Source organism: Suncus etruscus, chromosome 14 (assembly GCF_024139225.1).
Source record: "Suncus etruscus isolate mSunEtr1 chromosome 14, mSunEtr1.pri.cur, whole genome shotgun sequence".
In the NCBI taxonomy this organism is placed as follows: Eukaryota; Metazoa; Chordata; class Mammalia; order Eulipotyphla; family Soricidae; genus Suncus; species Suncus etruscus.
Genome location: NC_064861.1, coordinates 43,709,487 through 43,729,845, shown reverse-complemented (window position 1 = coordinate 43,729,845; position 20,359 = coordinate 43,709,487). Strand labels below are relative to the sequence as shown.

General features: G+C 51.0%; 1 protein-coding gene across 1 annotated transcript in view; it reads left to right on the top strand.

Moving 5' to 3' along the window:
- The first annotated feature begins 2,318 nt into the window (after window positions 1-2,318).
- The window catches only part of ZNF423 (zinc finger protein 423), a 331,572-nt gene continuing 313,531 nt past the window's right edge, over window positions 2,319-20,359 (top strand). The window contains exon 1 of the mRNA XM_049786054.1: window positions 2,319-2,725. Within this exon, the coding sequence (XP_049642011.1) occupies window positions 2,686-2,725 (40 nt within the window). The 5' untranslated portion in view covers window positions 2,319-2,685. The remainder of the gene's footprint in view (window positions 2,726-20,359) is intronic.

The window sequence follows — 20,359 nt, the reverse complement described above, 5'->3', positions numbered from 1 at the left end:
CAGAGCCCCAGAGAGCCGAGCAGGGCTGGGCTCCACCGCCGAGCGAGCCACGGGAGGCGCGGGCCGGGCGGACGTGGGGAACCGCGGGGCGTAGGCGCCCTGCCTGGGGGTGGGCGCGCTCGCTGCCCGGCCCGGCCCCGTCCATCGGAGGGCAGCGGGTTTTTCCGTGAAAGGTTGCCCTGGGTAACTCGTCTCCGAGGGGACACAGCCCTCCTCTCTCCCTCTCTCTTTTTCTCTCTCCAAGTGGCAACTTATCGATCCGCGAGATTGATAACCCTCAGCGCTGCGCTCTCCCAGCTCTGGGGCGAGCCGGCCCAAGGTGGCGCCACTCATCCGGGAGGGGGGCGATGTCCGCCCCTTCTCCCACCCGGGACCTGACCGTCTGCGTTGGTGGGTGGGGGAAGGAGCTGATGGGTCTCAAAGAAACGGATTAGCGGGGAGCCATCCGGGACTGGGTTTTTCAAAGTCCGAGCCCTTCCCGGGCTGGTGCTGAGACTCAAGTCGTACCTGGTTCGAGTTACCGGAGACATGACGCGCCCCCTACCGTCGGGGCAAAACGTCGTGGGAAGCACGACGGGACATTCTTTTTTTTTTGTGGCTAAGCAGGGAAAGACGATGCTTTGGACCGCAGTGATTTGGAACTAAGAGTCCTTCTTATGGTCTTACCTGAGAAGTGTGTGTGTGTGTGTGTGTGTGTGTGTGTGTGTGTGTGTTTTCAGGTGCAAAAACACTTTCAATGCAGGAGTGGGGCGAGCAGTAGTATGGAGGAGGTAGAAATAGGTTATCAAACACCGACCTGTGGGTATGTTTCATGTGCGTAAAACATACACGGTAGAGGCGGCAATACTAGGGAAATTCAGACCGCTTTGGTAACCCCCAGCCCCATTCCATCACTTCCCCCCCCTTTTATTTTTGCAGTTTGTGTTAGTAGTGCGTCTTGGCGAGCTTGACAGCACGCGTGGACCCCGTGTCTTACTTCCTCCCACCGCCCCCGGGTGCAGCCAAGCGCCAGAGTCGGCGCCCCGCGTGCGGGTGCGGTGCCCGCGCCGCGCCGTGCCTGCTGCTGCCGCCGCCGCCGCCGCCGCCGCGGTCCGGGTTTTGCGGGCGGCCAGAGCTGTATTTCCAGCGCTGTCCATCGCTCGGTGCTGTTGGCCCTCTCTCCGTCTGATCCGAGCCGGAGCAGTGCGGGGCGCCCCACGGGATCAGAGCGCTCCCCCGCCGGGACTCCGCTCCTCACATCCTCCTGCTGGGACCCGGCTACATTTCCAGCCAAGCCTGGCTTTATTATGTGTCTCTGCAGTGCAGCCCCAGCAGCCGGATCGGGAGGAGGAGAGCCAGCGACCACAAAGAAGACAGGAGCGCAAGGGAGACTGGCGGGCGGGCCGGCGCCGGCTGGAGCGCGGAGGAGCCGGGGCGCAGCCGCCGCCGCCGCTGCCCGGGAGGACGGGAGCCTGGCCGCCGCCTGCTCGTCCTCCTCCTCCTCCGCCGCCGCCGATACCGCCGCCTCCTCCTCCTCCTCCTTCTCCGCGCCCCTGGCCCATGGAGGCAGCTAGCGGGGCCGGCGACTTGGCACCGGCCTGGGGATCGGCTGCGCGCCGCGCGCAGAGCACCGCAGCCCGAGGGCAGGCAGCGGCGGCCCGGCGCAGGGGCTGAACGATGCCCGGGGCACGGGCGCGCCTGTCCGCCGCTGCCTGAGCGCCCCGACCTCCTCGGAGGGCCGGCGCCGGACTGAGCCGAGAGCTAGAGAAGGGGGCGTGAGCCCGGGGCCCCGAGCTGCGGCTTCCAAGCCACTGCGGCCGTTTTCGAGACCCCCCCCCCGCCCAAGTAGGCTGAGTTGAGGGACCTCTCGTCCTCATCCATCATACTCTCCAAACCAGGGGTTTGGACATTTATTTTTTAGTCTGAATATTTATTATCATCATCATCATCATCATCACCACCACCCCTTTTTTGTGTGTGTGTGTGCGTGTGCGGCAGGGCATCACTGGTAGGCTTTTTTATTTCTCCCCCCTCCGGGGGTTCTGAGCTTCAGTGTTCCCGACTGCCTCCCGGCCGGTCTCCTCCTCCCCCCTGAGACCCCCTCGCCTCCAGCCCCGTCCCCCCTCCTCAGATGGGTTCATTGTGAGCTCCGCACTGGGCTGCGTGGCCGGACGCCTGCAAACTTTGCACAAAAATCCGGCAAGGGGCGGAGGAGGAGGAGAAGGAGAAGGAGGAGGAGGGTGAGGGTGGCGGTGGGGTGGGGGAGGGAGGGAGGGGGCCGCAGGGGCCGGGGGCCGGCGGGGGGTGGGGAGGAGGAGGAGGAGGGGGGCGGCTTTTTTTTTTTTTTTTTTTTTGCATAACTCGGCTCGGCCGAGTGGCCTCCGGACTCCCCGCGCCGCTGGGACCGCCGCTGGGACGGACTTGCGAGAGCCCCTGGCTGCCGCATTGCAACAGGCAGGGCCCCGGCGCGCCCCCCGGGCCAACCCCCGCCCCGGAGCGGCCTTGGCCGGGCCGGGCCGCCGCCCCCTGGGAGTGGGAGGCCGCCTCGGACCTGCGATCCGCTCCCCGCAGACGCCGACCCGGCTGCCCCCCAAAAAGTTTCGGAGACGCAGGCGGCGGAGAAGGGGGAGCAGGGCTGCCCGGAGCGGCGGGGGGCGGCGGGGGGAGCCGGCCTCGGAGGGCGACGGAGCGCCGGGAGCCCCGGACATGTCCAGGCGGAAGCAGGCGAAGCCGCGTTCGGTGAAAGGTGAGCGAGCGAGCGAGCGAGCGAACGAGCGAGGCCCGGCGGAGGCGCGAGCGAGCGAGCGAGAGGGAGGGAGCGAGGGAGGAGGGACCGGCGGGCGGGCGGGCGGCCGGGGACCGCGAGCGAGCGAGCCGGGAGGAGGCGGAGGCGGAGGCGGAGGGGGAGCAGGAGGAGGAGGAGGAGGAGGAGGAAGCCGGGGCGCGGGAGGCGGAGGAGGCGGCGGCGGCGGCGGAGCTGGAGGGGCGCACGGCGGGCACCCTACCCGCCCGACCCTCCTCGAGCCCGGCGCCCTCGAGCCGCCCGCCCGCCGGGGATCCGGGCCTGGGGGCGCCGCCAAGGGGCCCTCGCTGCGCCCTCCGTGCGGGCCCCGGGCCCGCGTGGCCAATCAAGGGGTGCGGGCCCGACTTGGCGGGGATTGCGAATCTCAGCAGCAGCGGTGGCGGGCGGTGGGAGGAAGGAAGCGCGGCGCTTGGAGACGGGCGATCGGGAGGCCGACCGCTCTCTCTCGGGACCCGCCCGGGGCCTCGCCGCTTTGCCGCCTCCTGTCCCTCCGTCCGTCCGTTCGTCCGTCCCCGCCTCGTCGCCCCCGGGACGCCCTGGGCGGCGGGCGTTGCTGGCGCGCGCCCGGCCCCTGCCCCCTGCCCAGGCCGCGCTCCCGGCCCGGGCCCCCGCACTTCCTGCCTCCTCCACCGAGGTCAGCGCGGCCCGGAGCCTCCGCCAGGAGTTCATTGTCTGCGCAGCGCCCGCGGGACGCGGTGCCCCGGTGCCCCGGGGGGAAGGCAGCGGCCGCCGCGCTCGCACCTCCACGGAGGGCACCTGGACCCGACATGGGCTTCGGCGCCTGGAGCACCCAGGGCGGCTTCCTATGTCTGGACCCCGCAGTGCAGCCGTTTGTGGGGACTCACTCTTAGGCTGACATACACACCCCTCATCGTTAGATTTCTTGCTTTGCTTGCTTTTTTGCATTGACGACTCGAGCACGAGAAGGTCCCCAAGACCACACGTTGCCGAGGACACGCGCGCGCGCTCACACACGCACACACACACATACACACACTTGTTTCCTTGCTTTGCCGCTGTTTGCAAGCGGACCCACGGCTCGAACCAGCCCCGGAGAGCGGGGACCCAGCCCCTCTCTTGCGCCCTTCCCCTACCACCCCCCCCTCACTTCCCCGCTGGCCTCTTCTGGCCTCTCGGGCTGCTCTGTCCAGATTGCAGCCCCTGGGGTGGGTGCCTGGGAGCCCGCCGTGCTGTAGGAGGAGGGCGTCGCAGCTGAAGGACCGGAGAGTTGCTAGGTCTCTGGAGCCAACCAACGGTCCCTAGGAGGCTCTTGTCCTCTCCCAGCTCCCCCGATGACCTCTGGCCCTACCCCAGGACTGCTCTGAAAAGTTCATTTCCTGGAGGCCTGCGCGGGAAGGCGCTGCGCCCCGCTCCCTTCCTGCCAGCCTCCCTCCTGGCTGAGATGCCGGCACTGAATCTGGCCTGGCCAGGAGGGTCAGACAACCGCCATTACTCTGCTTTAAAGTCCCAGGACACTTGGCTCCCATGAGCTTCTTCCTGGCATTTTAGAAGCGATCGACTCAGTCCAACTCAAAGCCACCAAGTCATTCCCCTTTCTTCTTTTTTCCTTGAGAGCAGTTGGTCTCATTCCTCAAACGCTGGCAGGGTCCCAATCGGGGAGAGTCAGGCTTGCTCTTCAGAACTAGGGGAAGTGGCGATGCGAGACACCCCAAGAAGGAAATGGGCAAAAGATAGATGTTTGTCCTTTTGCCCAATCGAAGGGCTCCGGGGTTTGTAATAATATTTTCTTTTCCTTTTCCTGCGTTCAGAGCCATGTGAAGTTGGCCCAGAAGGAAAGGTAGAATTGGAATTTCTGGTTGGAAAAATATGTGACTTATGCCGTGGATTTTGAGTCGAGTCTACGTGCAGGGGGCAGATTTTTCATAGAGGAAGATGCAGTGCTTCCTCCGGCTCCCGTCACTCTCTCTACATCTCGTTTTAGAAGGGGAAACACAGAAAGTGAAGGTGGAGCAATCTGCGGTGAACAGATGGACAGCTCTTCCAGAGTTGCCCAAACCTGCTTCTAAAGAAAGATTCCAGCATTGGGCTCCGGCCTTTTGTGGAATGATTTGGAAATGATTTTTAACGAGCTGCTCTCTAACTGTATGTGTGTATGTACAGCAGACAGTTCAAGCTGAGTGATGGGGAGAGGTAGCCAAGTGGAGTCCTCCTCGCACAAGCATTTTGGGAGTGTTGTACTGTGCGCTGCAACCAAGGGCGCTTTCTACCTTCCAAGTCCGCTTCTGTCTTCTCTCCCACCCATGGCACTTGGTCTTCCCCAGAGCCTCAGCCACTCTTGTCCTGCACCATTTTGCCTTTTATTCAGCATGCTGAGTGATCAGGGTGGAGCTGAGGCCATTTAGCCAGGGAGGAATTTAGAGCAGAGATAATTCAACTAGATGAGTTAGCACAGGTAACTTATTGCTTTTCAAGAACTGCCTTCTCCCCTTGTTCAGACAATATTCAAACGTGTGTGCTTGAGTGTGGACAGCTCCACACCAGGTGTTTAAAACGACAAGGTCCTCACCTTTAAAGATGCTTGATGATGCTTCTTAAGGAACAGCGGTGCCTTTTTACATTTGATTTTAGTTTATTTGTGCCTTCACTGCTGTGTGTCAGGGCATTGTGGACTTCCCCAGCCCTCGAAGTCAACTGTGAAAGTCGCTTCACTGTAATTCATAATTGATCTGGGAAATGTGAGAGCCTGTACCAGGATGGACAGAAATATAACCATTTCTGGTGGATGCTCAGAACGGATGATTTGAAAGCACTATCATGCTACTTTGGAAAAGCAAACAGGCCTCACAGACACAATCTCCCTTCTGGTGTGGCTTCACTAGTCTGTCGGGATGTTTGTTCATCTGTGGAGAACCCAGACTCTAGGGCAGACACCCAGCAGCTAGGGAAGGGGGCCCTAGTATGGAGAGAATAGTCTCATGCATTTTTATTACTTTATTATTTTATCTTTAATGTGGGAGCCACACCTGGCAGCACTCTAGTCTTATTCCTGGCTCTGTGGTCAGATGTTGGGATGTTGAGAGATGTTGGGAAGGGGGAGTTCTGGGGATTGAACCTGAATTGGCTATATGCAAGACAAGGCTTACTCATGGTTCCATCTTTTCAGACCCCTGATGGTGTGTTTTGGTTTGTGTTTGGGCCACACCTGGTGGTGATTAGGGCTTTTCCTTGCTCTGTGTTCAGGGATGACTCCTGGAGTCATGGGATGCTGTGAAGTGAACTTGGGTCGGTCCCGTGCAAGGCAAGAGCCCTACTTGCTGTACTATCTTTGGCCACAACCCCACACTCCCCCCATAGATTTTTGAAAGCAAATAATTTAAGGAAAATAAAATCCAAAACTGTACAAATGTGACAGAAATGATGGTTTATTTCTTCTTTTTGTTTTTTGGGTCATACCTGGCAATGCTCAGGGCTTTCTTTGACAATGGGCTCTGGAATCACTTCTAATGGAAACTGCAGGGGGGAGCCATATGTGGTGCTGAGGATAGAACCGGGATGGATTATTGTGCAAGATCAGTGCCCTACCTACTGCACTACTTCTCTGGCCCCAGATATCACACTTTCTGACTGATTTTTTCCTTCTCATCTCTTCTCTTTTTGTTTTCTAGTATGTGTGGTGTGGTAGTGACGAGGAACTAAACGCCGTGATAATTTTGGTCTTATTTTCTGGGGCTGTTCTCAATGGTCTCACTGATGTTCTTGTGGCTGCTGGTATAAGACATGGGGATAAGACTGAATTGTAAGTGTGGATGTGTGGCATTCCATCTTCATCATCCACCCAGCAGCCTCATCCTTGATCTGGAAGATGGAGATGTTATTTTCCAGCCTCAGGCCTAAAACTTTGGAATAATCTGTCCTTCTGACCATTTTCTCCTCTTAGCAACTCCCTGTTAATCACAATTTCTTTTTGGGGGGTGGCCACACTTAGCAATGTTCTTGGCTACTCCTGGCTCTGCTCTCAGGATTTCCTCTTGGAGATGCTCAGGGGCCACATGGCACGCTGGGGATCAAACTCGGGTCCACTGTGTGTAAGTCAGTCACCCTACCTTCTGTACTATTGCTCCAGTTTCTACTCACCGTTCTTTATATTAACAAATGCTCAGTCTACCTACACTTTGCTGTCACCCCATATACAACCCTTCCTCCAGTGACTTCTCTCCATTCTTTTTCCTTTCTGTCTCTCCTGCCAACCTGTCACTCCTCAAAAGTCCATCTTATAAATTGGGTGGTTTTGGGACCTGGGAACAGGAGTTCGCCGTGGCTTGTGTTTCCATGGAAATAATTGAGATGTAATGGAGGCGTTCTGAGGTTACAGGTTTCCTGATTCAGCTGAGACCACATACAAGTGTAAATTGTTGAGATTTGTTTGGCTAAATGTACATGATCTTGGAGGAAGGGCAAAACAAATCCCCTCTAGGTTCTTGAGCTTTCTGTGAGGAATGGGTTAGCTGACATTCAAGCCTCAGACTTCATCTCCCCTTCTTTGGTGAAGCTGGGTGTCACTGACCTGAAAAGGGCTTCTCACTTTTGGAAACTATGTCCTCTATCGAGTAATTGCTGTTTGGAAATTGTACACCTTGTTTCCTTGCCAAAAAAACAAAAAGAAACCAAAAAAAATAAAAAAAAAAACCCACCACCACCACCACAATAACAAAAACACAACCGAACAACAAAACACTAACAACACATAGTAATGATCAAATAAGATGATTATGTGCCTCTTGCTGGAGGACCTGGCTAAACCTTTCACCCAGAGATGCCTTGTGTGCATGAATAACGGAAGGTGCAGAATGCTGGTGACTTTGCACTCAGAAAGTCATTCAGCAGCACCAGCCAGCCTGGCACCGTGCTGGCATGCTGCAGTGCATTAACAGAGGAGCGGGGTACCTCAGGAGGAGGAGACCAGAGTGCAGCATCTCTGCGTACTGCCTTCCTAGCTGGAGACGAAGGCTGGGGACCTGGTTCAATCTAATAGAAAGTTGCAATAATTGCTATATCGGTAGCCAATTCTTAAGCTGGTGGCTGTGGAATTCTTCCTCTGATGTAGGATTTAATAGTCTGGCAATTAGATGCATTGATTTCTCTTAACTGTTCATTTGGATGTGTAAACGCACGAACCTACCCCTGCTGCTGGGGTGCAGGCAGGCATGCTGCCTGGCTCTTGGAAGAGAGCGGCTTGAGGTGATGGCAGAGGAAAGAATGTGATTCTTCAAGGCAGTGTTGGGGCAAGTCTCCTCTTAAAAAATTTAAACCAGTACAGGTTTTTGCAGTGCAGGGAATGGCACCTGTTGTGCAGATACTGTTCACAGATCAACAGTAGTGTCTGGTCCTGCAGAGATCTCCTCTGTTGCAGGTACTTTGGCCTGACAGCTCAGAGCCTTACTGGACTCACCTGCATATTTTTGGCAGCTGGTCTGGTGGGTGCTAGAGGAAAGCATCATCAAACCCTTTGGCTCTTGAGTTCCAGAGGAACTCCCTCTGCATTTTTTCTCTCCCCCCAACTTCTGTCTGCAGTAGTAATTTGAAGCTTGGGATCATCTAATTTTTTTTTTTTTTTTTTTGTATGTGTGTCACCTCTGCTGGTGCTCAGGGCTTACTCCTGGCTCTGTGTTCAGGGATCACTTCTGGCAGTGCTTGGTGACCATATGTGATGTCAGAGTTCAAGCCTAGGTGGGCCGTGTATGAGGCAAATGCTTACCTGCTGTACTATTTTTCCAGTTATCTAGACTAGCTGTTCTGTCAGACACCATAGAGGTGTGGGCACATGGCATCTTGGGGGCCACCTGGCTGAATGGTGGTTAGAAAAATGTGACAATAAAGAGCTTACAAACACTCGCATCTCTGAGCTCCAGGATCCTAGCTCTGCTCGTTCCCAGCGTCTCTAACTTCTGCCGAGCAGGCATCTAAGTGTCTTGAGGGTAAGCAGCCCAGGATGACTCTGACTCCTCATGACCCATTGTTTCTTACCAAGGTGGGGGGAGATGCCTTTAGTTGCTTTGACCAACTGTAGGAGCTTTTTTCCTGGATCTCGGTGTTTGCAAGACATTTTTTTTTCATGTCTCAGAAATGTTTGCAGTAGATGCCAGGGCTCTTTCCTCTGTCTTCATTCCTTTCTTCTCTTTTTATCCCTCCCTCCTCCCTCCTTTCTCTCTTCCCTCCCCCTCCCTCCTTCTCTCCCCTTCCCTGTCTCCTTCCTTCCTTCCTTCCTTCCTTCCTTCCTTCCTTCCTTCCTTCCTTCCTTCCTTCCTTCCTTCCTTCCTTCCTTCCTTCCTTCCTTCCTTCCTTCCTTCCTTCCTCCTCCTCCCTCCCTCCCTCCCTCCCTCCCTCCCTCCCTCCCTCCCTCCCTCCCTCCCTCCCTCCCTTCCTTCCTTCCTTCCTTCCTTCCTTCCTTCCTTCCCTTCCTTCCTTTCTCCCCCTTTTCCTCCCTCCCTCCTTCCCTTCCTTCCTTGTTCTTCCCTCCTCTAGTTTATGAGCTACATCGGGCAATGCTCAGAACTTAGTCCTGGCTCTGTGCTAAGGATCACTCCTGTTTGGTTTAGAGAACTATATGGGGTTCTAGGGTTTGAATATGCATCAGTCACATGTAAGGCAAGTATCCTATCTGCCATACTATCATTCTGTGGCTCGCCTTCAACTCCTTTCTTTCTTTTTTTTCCCTTCTGGATTTAGGAACACACCTGGTGGTGCTCATGCAAGGTTTACTCCTGGCTGTGCACTTAGGAATCACTCAAGGACGGGCTCAGGGGCCCATATGGGATGATGTTAGGAATTGAACCCAATTACACAGGTCGGCCCTGTGTAAGGCAAACCCTCTACCCACTGTACTTTTGCTTTGCGCTCCCCTGTCCACAATTTCTTTCTTGCCTATAGGTCTATGACAACTGAAAACTATTGGCTCCCTGTTATTATGGTTACCTGGAGAAAAGTGCCATATACTTTGGTTGGTGAAGCTAATAAATTGTTTTGGGAAATTTCTGTTAGTGTGCAAGGGCATTTGTATATACTTGTTTTAGTTTGTAATAGGAGTAATTCTGTACTCAAAATGGACAAATTAAGCCTGGATTGTCTGTGTCCTGAGAGAAGTTTTGGTGCTCACTGCCATGTCCCTTAGTGTACTGTGGGGAGGGGAATAATGTGTGTGTGTGTGTGTGTGTGTGTAAGTAAATGCTTATGGAAACTTTTTTGATTCATTGCTTACCTGCCAGGATTGGTGACAGCCAACAATTGGGGTTGCACATTCCGTAAATAAAATACTTTACCTCTTTCAGGCAGTGCCAATTAGTTGATTGCTCTGTGTGGCTGTCTTTAAGGAGAATGCTGTTTTACCTATCTTCTTGTACAAAGGTTTGATTTTTAATGTCTTGTGAAAAGGATTCTCTTTGTCTTGATTGATGTCAGGAATAAAAGCATGATGGTAATATCCCTTTGAAAGCTATTGTATTGTCAGCCCTGCCTGACAGCAGGAGGGCCTCCCAGCGTTATAGATTAGTGCTGTGAAAACACTGGCATTTTCTTTGTTACGTAGCTGTTGTTCTACTTGCAAAGTCAATTACACAATATAGGAGCTCAGTTACTGAGTTGACTTTGGAAGTAGCAGCGTCTTTCATTCTCTTCTTAAAGATATAATTTTCCTTTGTTGTTGATGTTTTCTTCTCCCCCCCTCCCCAGCCCTCCTTCCTCTGGTTACTGTTTCCCATTCCTGTAGTCTGAATGTGTTACGAGGCTGATACACATATAATACTCTGGCTTCAGTTGTGACAAGTCAGAATCAAAGATTGCCACATCATTATCTCTGAATTCTGCTCATTCACAATTCTCTGGCTTCTCATTGACATAGTGACTTCAGCAGCTAGGATACATAGAATTGCTATGAAATGAAATGATAATTCTCTCTCTCTCTCTCTCTCTCTCTCTCTCTCTCTCTCTCTCTCTCTCTCTCTCTCTCTCTCTTTTGGGTCCTACCCAGCAGGGGTGGCCGCAGAGGACCAACCATATGTAGGTTGGCTGTGTGCAAGGCAAGTGTCCTGCCCCACTAACAAGTGGATTGTTCTCTGCATTCTGGGGCCTGCCTCCTGGTGGACAGATTCAAGGTTTTCTTTTGTCCTATAATCTATGACCTGGGCTGAGCCCGGCTTCTGTGGTGAAGGGAGCCCCGTGGCCATGGGAGAAAGTCTCCACAATTATTATCCTTGTTCTCCCGCAGTGGATGGCAGATGTGAATTGTAAGTCAGTGCCAACCAGTGTGCCTTTTCTGGGTGCCCTGGGACTTAGGAGGGATCTCCATCATCTCCTTCCTTCCCAGCACTCTCCTGCCTAATTGTCTCTGAGAGAGGCAGACTTTGAAATGCCCCAAACAGAACCAGTGTGAGAGCATAAATATTTTGTTTGGTTGATTTTGGGGCCATACCCGGTGGTGGTGCTTAGGGCTTACTCCTGGCTCTTCGCTCAGGAATTGCTCCTAGCAGTGCTAGGGGTTGGGGGGGGGGGGGAACGGACCTAAATGTTGGTGGGGTTTGAACTGGCCATGTACAAGGCAAGTGCCCTATCTGCTGTTCTGTCACCTGGACAATGATTCCTTTCCCAATGAGAAGAGATGCCCATGTTCTTAGTTTTTCTGATCATGGTCACCAAAGATCTTGTCAGAGCTGTCATAGACTGCAGGTGACAGAGACCTATCAGGAGACGGTCCGAGGACACTAACTGAGGGCCCCTGAAGTTATTAGGATGAGCCGCCAGACAAGAGCCTGTGCTCGCCAGCAATTTGTCAGGACTAATTTTGTTTTTCTCCAATAATTGAAAATTAATGTCTTGAAGTGAAAGCAGATGTTCGTGTCATCTTCTGAATTGGGATATAAAATGGGGCTCTGTGGAGGGGCTCATGAATCTACTTGCAGTTCCCTCATCGAGGCTGTGGATGTTAGGGCTAACCTCAACTGAGACAGGAGATTGGAGGAGTCCAGGTGGCTCTTGGGGGGGTGGTGGTGGATAGAGGTGGTGTAGACCAGCTAGGATGGCTGGTCTGGGAGGCTAGAAGGAAGAAGCTTGCCTTGGCTCAAAAGGCCTTGGGCAGGCCTTTGTTCTGAATTCTCATGTGACCCCCAAGTACTCACAGCGGTGATTGCAGGCTGGTCCTGGAAAGGGCCAGGGGTGTCTTAGTGGGGGACACTACTGAGTTCCTCCCAGTCAGTAGGTCCTCTGCTGCGTGGGTGTCACTTTTGTCCAAAGGGAGGTAGCTAACTGGCAGGTTCTGGGCCCTATCCTTGGAGCTGCTAGTCTGGGTTTGCTCAGCATTTGTCCTTTTTCTTTTCCTTTTTATCAGTTGGGCTATGCCTAGCAGTGCTCAAGGTGCTTATTTCTGGCTTTGTGCTCAGGTATCATTCTTTTCTTTTTTTAATTAAACTATTTACTTATTTATTGATTGATTGATTGTTTTTTTGGGCCACACCCGGCGATGCTCAGGGATTACTCCAGGCTCTGTGCTCACTCCGGGCACACTCAGGGGATCATATGGGATGCCAGGAATTGAACCAGGTGGTCCTGAGTTGGCCGCATGCAAGGCAAATGCCCTACTGCTGTGCCATCTCTCCAGCCCCAGGGATCACTCTTAGCTGGACTTGGGGACATATGGGATAATGGGGATTGAACAGGATTGGCTGCATGCAAGGCAAATGCCCTACCCACACTGTATTATGGTTCCAAACTCTTTCCCCCTTTTTTAAAGGGTGAGGGGAGATACACATGTGTCCCACTTTTTTTTTTTTTTTTTTTTTGGTTTTTGGCTCACACCCGGCAGTGCTCAGGGGTTACTCCTGGCTCTATGCTCAGAGATCGCTCCTGGCAGGCTCGGGGGACCATATGGGATGCCTGGATTCAAACCAATGACCTTCTGCATGAAAGGCAAATGCCTTATCTCCATGCTATCTCTCCGGCCCTGTGTCCTTCTTAACCTTTAGTGTGTGTGTGTGTTTGGTGGCATTGGGACTGTGTTGGGCTACCCCCCAACAGGTGGTAGTTGGGGCTCTGGATCCTTCCTGAAGACCACTTGGAGGAAGGATTGTGGGGCTGCTGGGACACCAAGTTGGCCTGGTGGGATCCTGTGGGCTCAAACTGAGGGCAGGGCAGAGATTAGGGTCACCTGGTGGGGAAGGAGCTAAGTGGTTTCTGGCCCTTTTCTGGGCTCAGGGTTCCCCAGCTTTGTTTCTGTGGCTACAGCCTCCCTCTTGCAAAAGAACTGGAAGGTGTGATCTAGCCTAGGGAACTGAGTGGACAGTCCTACATGGCCCTGCACCTGCCTTGGCCCCAGCCTACTGCGCTGCATGCCTGCACCTCTCTAGCTGCTTTGTAAAGGACAGGGAAGGGGCAAGCTGGCTCTCAGGAGCCTGCCTGCTTCTATGGTCCTAGGCCAGTCCCTGAGACCATCCCTCCCACTATCCCTTTCATGGAAGTACCAGACTTCTCTCTTCCCCGCTTTGCTCTGTAATTGAAATTTGCCCTTTTGTTACCTGGGCATGAATTATTTTTTGCAGCGTTGTCATTCCCTGTCCTGCTGTGAGGTTTATCTCTTCTGTTGATCCTAATTAAATAAAACATACTACTCACCTAACTCATTGCTCTGAGTTTACCTGCCAGAGGCAGAGTGTGGCTGTACAGGCTGGGGTTGGCAGCTGAGCCTGGGAAGGGAGCTGGGCTGGGTGGCTGCTGTTGCTGGTCTGGACGTCTGAAAGGCCTTGCCTTGGGGGCTGCAGACACACTTTCCCTCGAAGCATAGAACCTATTTCTGGTTTTTGAACAGGAGACACAAAAAAGCTGTGTCCCAGTCCTTTGGGGTTGTAGATTTGAACTTGGTCAAGAAGAGATGGGTACCAGCTTCAGAGAGTCTCCAGAGAGCAAGAACAGGAGGAAAGGAGGGTCTCAGAAGGAGCTGGCATGAGGGCATAGGCCTCTGTTGCTGGAGAGGTGCCTGGACTCTGGGAGCAGTGAGCAGTGCACATATTCTTAATCTCCCCCTGAGCCTCCAGCCCTGCAATGTCCTGTGCCCCTCTGAGAGGCTGCGGCCAGCCAGGGGTTTAGGCTGCATTCTGGGAAGATTTAGCTCATTTGCCTTTGGATCTCTCAGAATCTTTAGAGCTCCAGAATGAAGGGAGCTTTGCAGGCTGCCTCTACAGACTTGTGTTTCCAAACCCAGCTTTGCCTTGCACAATATGGAACTCACTACCTTCAACCACTGCTGTGTAGGTTTTGTTTGTTTGCTTATTTATTTATTGCCATACCCAGTGGTGTTCAGGGCTTACTCCTGACTCTGTGTTCAGAGATAACTCCTGGTGATGCTCAGGGACTATATGGGATGATAAGGATCAAACTTGGGTCTGCCACATGAAAGGCAAATGCTCTACCCATTGTTCTATCACTCTGGCTGTTTATTTGAGTTTTTAAAATTTGACTCACACATTCTTGTTTCTTTCAAGCTGGTATCTGCCTCACAGTTGAGGTGTATGGGTCCTGGTTCTGCTTCCTGGGCTCAAATCCTCCTTCCATTGGGGAGAGGGAGAAGCTAGGCTTGTGCTTCAATTTGTTGTCTTTTTTGTTGTTTGTTTTTGTTTTTGGGCCACACCCATTGACACTCAGGGCTACTCCTGGCTATGCACTCAGAAATGGCTCCTGGCTTGGGGGACCATATGGGACGCTGGGGGATCTAACTGTGATCCATCCTAGGTTAGTGCTTGCAAGGCAGATGCCTTACCTCTAGCACCACCGGTGGCTCCAGCCCCATTGTACTTCAATTTCTTTCCTCTTTGGGAATCTCTGAAGCAGTGCTCAGGAGACATGGGCCATTTTTGGTGTTTCTGAACCAATCAGGCCATTCAGTTGAACATTGAGAATATGGTGTTGCATGGGCCTTACTTACAGTATTGGAGACCACCAGGGACAATGTGGAGTAACTTGGGATCCCTTAGTACTTCACCTTGGGGGTCTTACATGTACTCTAACCTGTGTAGTAGCTCTCCAATCCAAAAAGAACTATTTATTGCTTTTGTTTTTGGGTTTTACCTGGCTCAGTGCTCAAGTATTACTCCTGGCTCTGCACTCAGAAATCACTCCTTATGGGGCTCAGGGGACTGACTATATGGGGTGCTAGGGACCAAATATGGCTTGGCCTTATGCAAGGCAAGTGCCCCACCCATTATACTATAGTTTTGTGCTTCCATTTGCTGCCGCAAGTTCTTGAATGAGTTCAGGCTGTTGTGTGAAGAAATGGCTGGATGAACAAATAAATGGCCAAAGAGTGAGTCCTAATGATTAATGAGTGAATTAATTTCTGAGTGAGTATGTGGATGGATGCCAGTGGGGGAATGTGGACTCTGAGGGCAACTGGCTTGCTGCTGCACCTTTGGGCTTTTCAGCTCTGCTCCCTATTTTCTCTTTGGAGGGAAGAGCAGTCCCCTTACCCCCATAGAGGACCATACATCCTTATGCCCCTGGGACTGGCCATGGTTTGTACCCAGAACCAGGGGGTCTGGAGTACTCTCAGCTGTGAGTTTCTACCTACTACATGTCCAAGGCCTTTGGCAAAACTTCATTCTTTTTGTTTCTTTTTGTTGTTTTGGCCAAACTCGTGAAGTGGTCTATACCTTGTAGTGCTCAGGGGACATATTTAGTGCTGAGATTTGAAGCAGGGACGCAGCCACAGACTGTACACAAGGCAGGTGCTCTCTCTCCTGTAAAATATATAAAATCTGTAGAACCTGTAGAATCTCCCTGGCCCATGTCAATTTTTTCTTTCTTTTTTGAGTGGTTACTCCTGGTGATGCTCAGGGGTTATTCCTGGCTCTTTACTTGGGAATCACTCTTGGCAGGCTCTGGGGACCAAATGGAATGCTGGAGATTGAACCTGGGTTGGCTACTGTGGGCAAGGGCTGTACCCACTGTACTATCACTTCGGCCTGCCTATGGTAATTTTAAGTAAATCTGAACTTTTAGTTTTATCAATTCTCTGTCTTGACATCCAGCCACATTGGACTGGTCAGTTCAAATCTGGCTGAATGCTGGCCAGATTCTGTAGCTCAGACTTCATTAAGTAACTTTTGGAGTTTTCTTCATCTTACAAGGATGCATTGCCCCTCAAAGAGTCTGAGGGGTGACGGTTAGAGGTTGAAAAAGTAGGAGGAGAAAATGGGATGTATTTGCCAGTAAAATAAAACTAAGAAGAAGAACGCCCCTGTTGAAGGTCTGGGTTAAGATTCCTCACTGAGCTTGAGGAAAGGTGGGGTGTGAAACTTTGAGTTTCTTTTTTTTTGTTTTTTTGTTTTTTTGGGTCACACCTGGCAGTGCTCAGGGGCTACTCCTGGTTCTATGCTCAGAAATCGCTCCTGGCAAGCTCGGGGGACCATATGGGATGCTGGGATTCGAACCACCGACCTTCTGCATGAAAGGCAAACACTCTACCTCCATGCTATCTCTCTGGCCCCGACATTGGGTTTTTGATTCCAGACAAGATCATTGTCTCTCTGGGCCTTAGTGTCCAAACTACCAGGTGGGTGCATTAACTACAGGGCTGAGGTAGTTGAGGATTTCATTTTATTTTAATGAAGTTAAGATATTTTTTTATTGAACAAAAATCACTTAGCAAGGTACAAGGTGAGAGAAAAAGAGGAAATATGTGTTTAAGAGAGAACATGGATTCTCCAGAGTAGAAAAGCAAGCAGAGACAGATAGAAGCTAGTGAGATACATGTTCAAGAGAAAAAGGACATGGGTTTGAAGGGTAAGCCAGTGGTTCAGTATTTTAATTACTGGAACATATAAGTAGAAGACAAGAAAATTTGACTTAAAATAACATAACTTAGAGGGGCCAGAGAGATAGCATGGCGGTAAGGCGTTTGCCTTTCATGCAGAAGGTCATTGGTTCAAATCCCAGTGTCTCGTATAGTCCCCTATGCCTGCCAGAGGCTATTTCTGAGCAGATAGCCAGGAGTAACCCCTGAGCACCACCGGGTGTGGCCCAAAAACCAAAACAAAACAAAACAATACAAAACAAAAAAAAATCATAACTTAGAAAGACATTTCTCTATTTGTTTATTTTGGGGCTCTTCCCTGTGGTCATTGGGGCTACTCCTGACTTAGTGCTTGAGGGCCCTATAGTGCCAGGGCACAAACCAGTGTCTCCTGCATGGGAAGCTCATGTTCTGCTGCTACTTTTTCTCTAGAGATGTTTTTACTTTTATTTTTATTTATTTATTTATTTTGGTTTTTGGTCCACACCCGGGAGTGCTCAGGGGTTACTCCTGGCTATCTACTCAGAAATAGCTCCTGGCAGCCATGGGGACCATATGGGATGCCGGGATTTGAACCAACCACCTTAGGTCCTGGATCGGCTGCTTGCAAGGCAAACACCACTGTGCTATCTCTCCTGCCCCATGTTTTTAATTTTTTTTTTTTTTGGTTTTTGGTTTTTGGGTCACACCCGGCAGTGCTCAGGGGTTACTGCTGGCTCTATGATCAGAAATCGCTCCTGTAAGGCACAGGGGACCATATGGGACACCGGGATTCAAACCACAGACCTTCTGCATGAAAGGCAAACGCCTTACCTCCATGCTATCTCTCCGGCCCCAATTTTTTTTTTTTTTTTTGGTTTTTGGGCCACACCCGGCAGTGCTCAGGGGTTACTCCTGGCTGTCTGCTCATAAATAGCTCCTGGCAGGCACGAGGGACCATATGGGACACTGGGATTCGAACCAACCACCTTTGGTCCTGGATTGGCTGCTTGCAAGGCAAACGCCATTGTGCTATCTCTCCGGACCCATCCGGCCCCAATTTTAAAGACGATTTTCAGTTTACTTTGTGAAGTATGAGCCCAGAATAAAGAGTCTGGGGAGGCAGCGCTCAAGAACCCACTGATCCCCATGTCTTGGCCCTTGTACAGGCCACGAGTCTTGGACAAGAGGAGTTCAGAGGCTTGCATGTCCCACTTCTTCTCAGGGTCTGAGTCCTGCCCAGTGACTCAACTCTCTTCTTGTCTCCAGGAGATTTGCGGGTATTGTTATGGCAAGGTCCCTAGTATGTCAGGGAAGTCAAAGTTCCCTGTCTGCCATGTAGAGCCACCAGCATGGCCAGCCCTGACCCTCTAAGAGGACACATGGAGAGAATTGTGACCTCATGTGTACCTATTGCCCTCCTGCAACCCCACAGGCTTACAGACACACGCATAGACACATAGACTCACACAGAGAAACAAACATGCATAGGCACACAAATACTTGACATGTTCATAGAAATACAGATGCACAGCATACAGACAGAGACACAGACACATACACAAAAACACAGTGATATACAGGTATACAGAATCACAGAGACACAGGCATATAAACACACATAGAAATATACAAATGCAAACTCACAGGCATACAGACACACACAGAGAAACACAACAGACATGCAAACATATATACAGAGACACACAGACCCTACAGATTACTAGCTATTTTGTGTCACACAGGTTCGTGGGAAGTACTGGGAGCTCTGAAGTCTCCATCAGATGTTCCCTTCATTCCTGACTACCAAGGGCTCAGGATTGAGCAGAGAAACTCCTGCTTTCTCTAGGAGTGGAGAGATCTAGAGATTCAGCTAGCAGACTGGATTACCAATCAAGGCACACCCACCAAGGCACTTCTAGTGAAACCTGATTTGCACATCTTAGAAAACTGACTTGATCTCCACCTCCAGAGATAAATACTGCTGACCTTTCTTTTCTTTTCTTGTTTGTTTTTGTTTGGGACCTGCACCTTGTGGTGCTCAGGATTTATTCCTGGCAGGGCTTGGGGGCTGTAGGTGGTGCTGGGGCCTGGTTTATCTGCTCACAATGCAAGCATCCTGTCCACTGTACTGGCTTTTTGGCCCTTGCTATCCTGTATCTTTTCTCCAGAACTTTCTCTTTTACACAGAAGCATCAGTGTTTCTGAACACCCATAAAAAGTGTATGGACCTAGACTACCTCATATGCTGCTTGACTGCATTTTCCATTCTTTGCTATTTTCATATAGTAGTGAGTTTCCAGTTTTATTTTCATATTAATAGCATCTTATGCATTTAAGAAAAAGTCATTACTTGAGTTTCTCCCCCCACCCTGACCTCATAATCATGTCTTTGAGTCTCCAAGTTAGGTTTTGTTTCTAAGGTTGTGGGCAGGATGAAGAATTGTTAGTCTAGATACCATCATGTATCTCAGATTAGAGTAGAATGCATATGCTAAAATTTATTTTTACTCCTCTATTCATAATATTGCTTCAAATTTTCAAATTTATAAATTTGTTTTTTAGGTTAAATTCCTAGAACTGTAATTTTAAGGCCAATAGTAGTCACTTATAAAGCTTTCTAGATAATTCTAAATGGCTTTCCACAGAGGCTGTACCAATGGACCTTTCAGTACTAGCATGCCAACACATATTTCTTCTATCTGTACTGACATATGATGCATTCTCTTTTTTCCTTTCATCTTCTGCTTTGCCTTATTGCCTATCTGACAGACAAGAAATGATCGTGTGTGTGTGTGTTTTTGGTTTTTGGGTCACACCCAGCAGTGTTCAGGGGTTACTCTTGGCTCTATGCTCAGAAATTGCTCCTGGCAGGCTTGGGGACCATATGAGATGTCGGCATTCGAACCACTGTCCTTCTGCATGCTAGGCAAATGCCTTACCTCCATGCTATATCTCAGGCCGCGCGCGTGCATGTGTGTGTGTGTGTGTGTGTGTGTGTGTGTGTGTGTGTGTGTGTGTATGTGTTTTAAGCCCAAACTTATTGGTGTTTGGGAGTCCATTGTTGGCTCAGTTTGGCCTATGTGTGGGGAACCAATTCTGTACCTTGGGCATGCAAAACACACACCTTAATTAGCCCTTCGAGTCAGCTTCTTGGCTGCCCATTGCTTCATTGCACTTTCCTGATTACTAGTAAAACTGACTATCTTACATGTATAAGCTTTTTATATTTAGTCAGGATTTCTTTTCTTCATCTCATCCTTTAGTCATGTCTCTTCTATCATCCATTATCCACCCATCATCTCGTCACCCTCTATCCATTACTCATTCATCATTCATCCATCTATCCATCCATATGTCATCCACCCACCATCCATCTAAATCCCGAGGATCTTCCCAGGTGAGACTTTTAGCCTGGACTCCAAGGGGGGTGCAGAGATTAATCCAGTGGATACCTTGCCTTTGGGAAGCTTAGTCTGGAGAAGATCAAAAGATCCTAATCATAGAGCCAGATAGAGCAGTCCACAGTGGCCTGGTGTAAACTCAGAACTAGCAGTGGCTTGGGGGATTCCTTTTGTAAGGGCACATTCGGCAAGGCCCGGAAAGGTGGGTTGTGTTTGATTTGTTCCCATTTGATACTGGCATTAAGCTATGTACTTTACAGGCAGTTTCTTATTAAATTTTTAAAAATTTTTTGGACAGACGCCTGTGATACTTGGCCAACTGGACTGGACAATTAGTTCAGTGCTTGGGCCTTCAGAAAAACATCTAGCAACACTCTTGGGGCTTTTGGTGATGGGTGTCAGAGA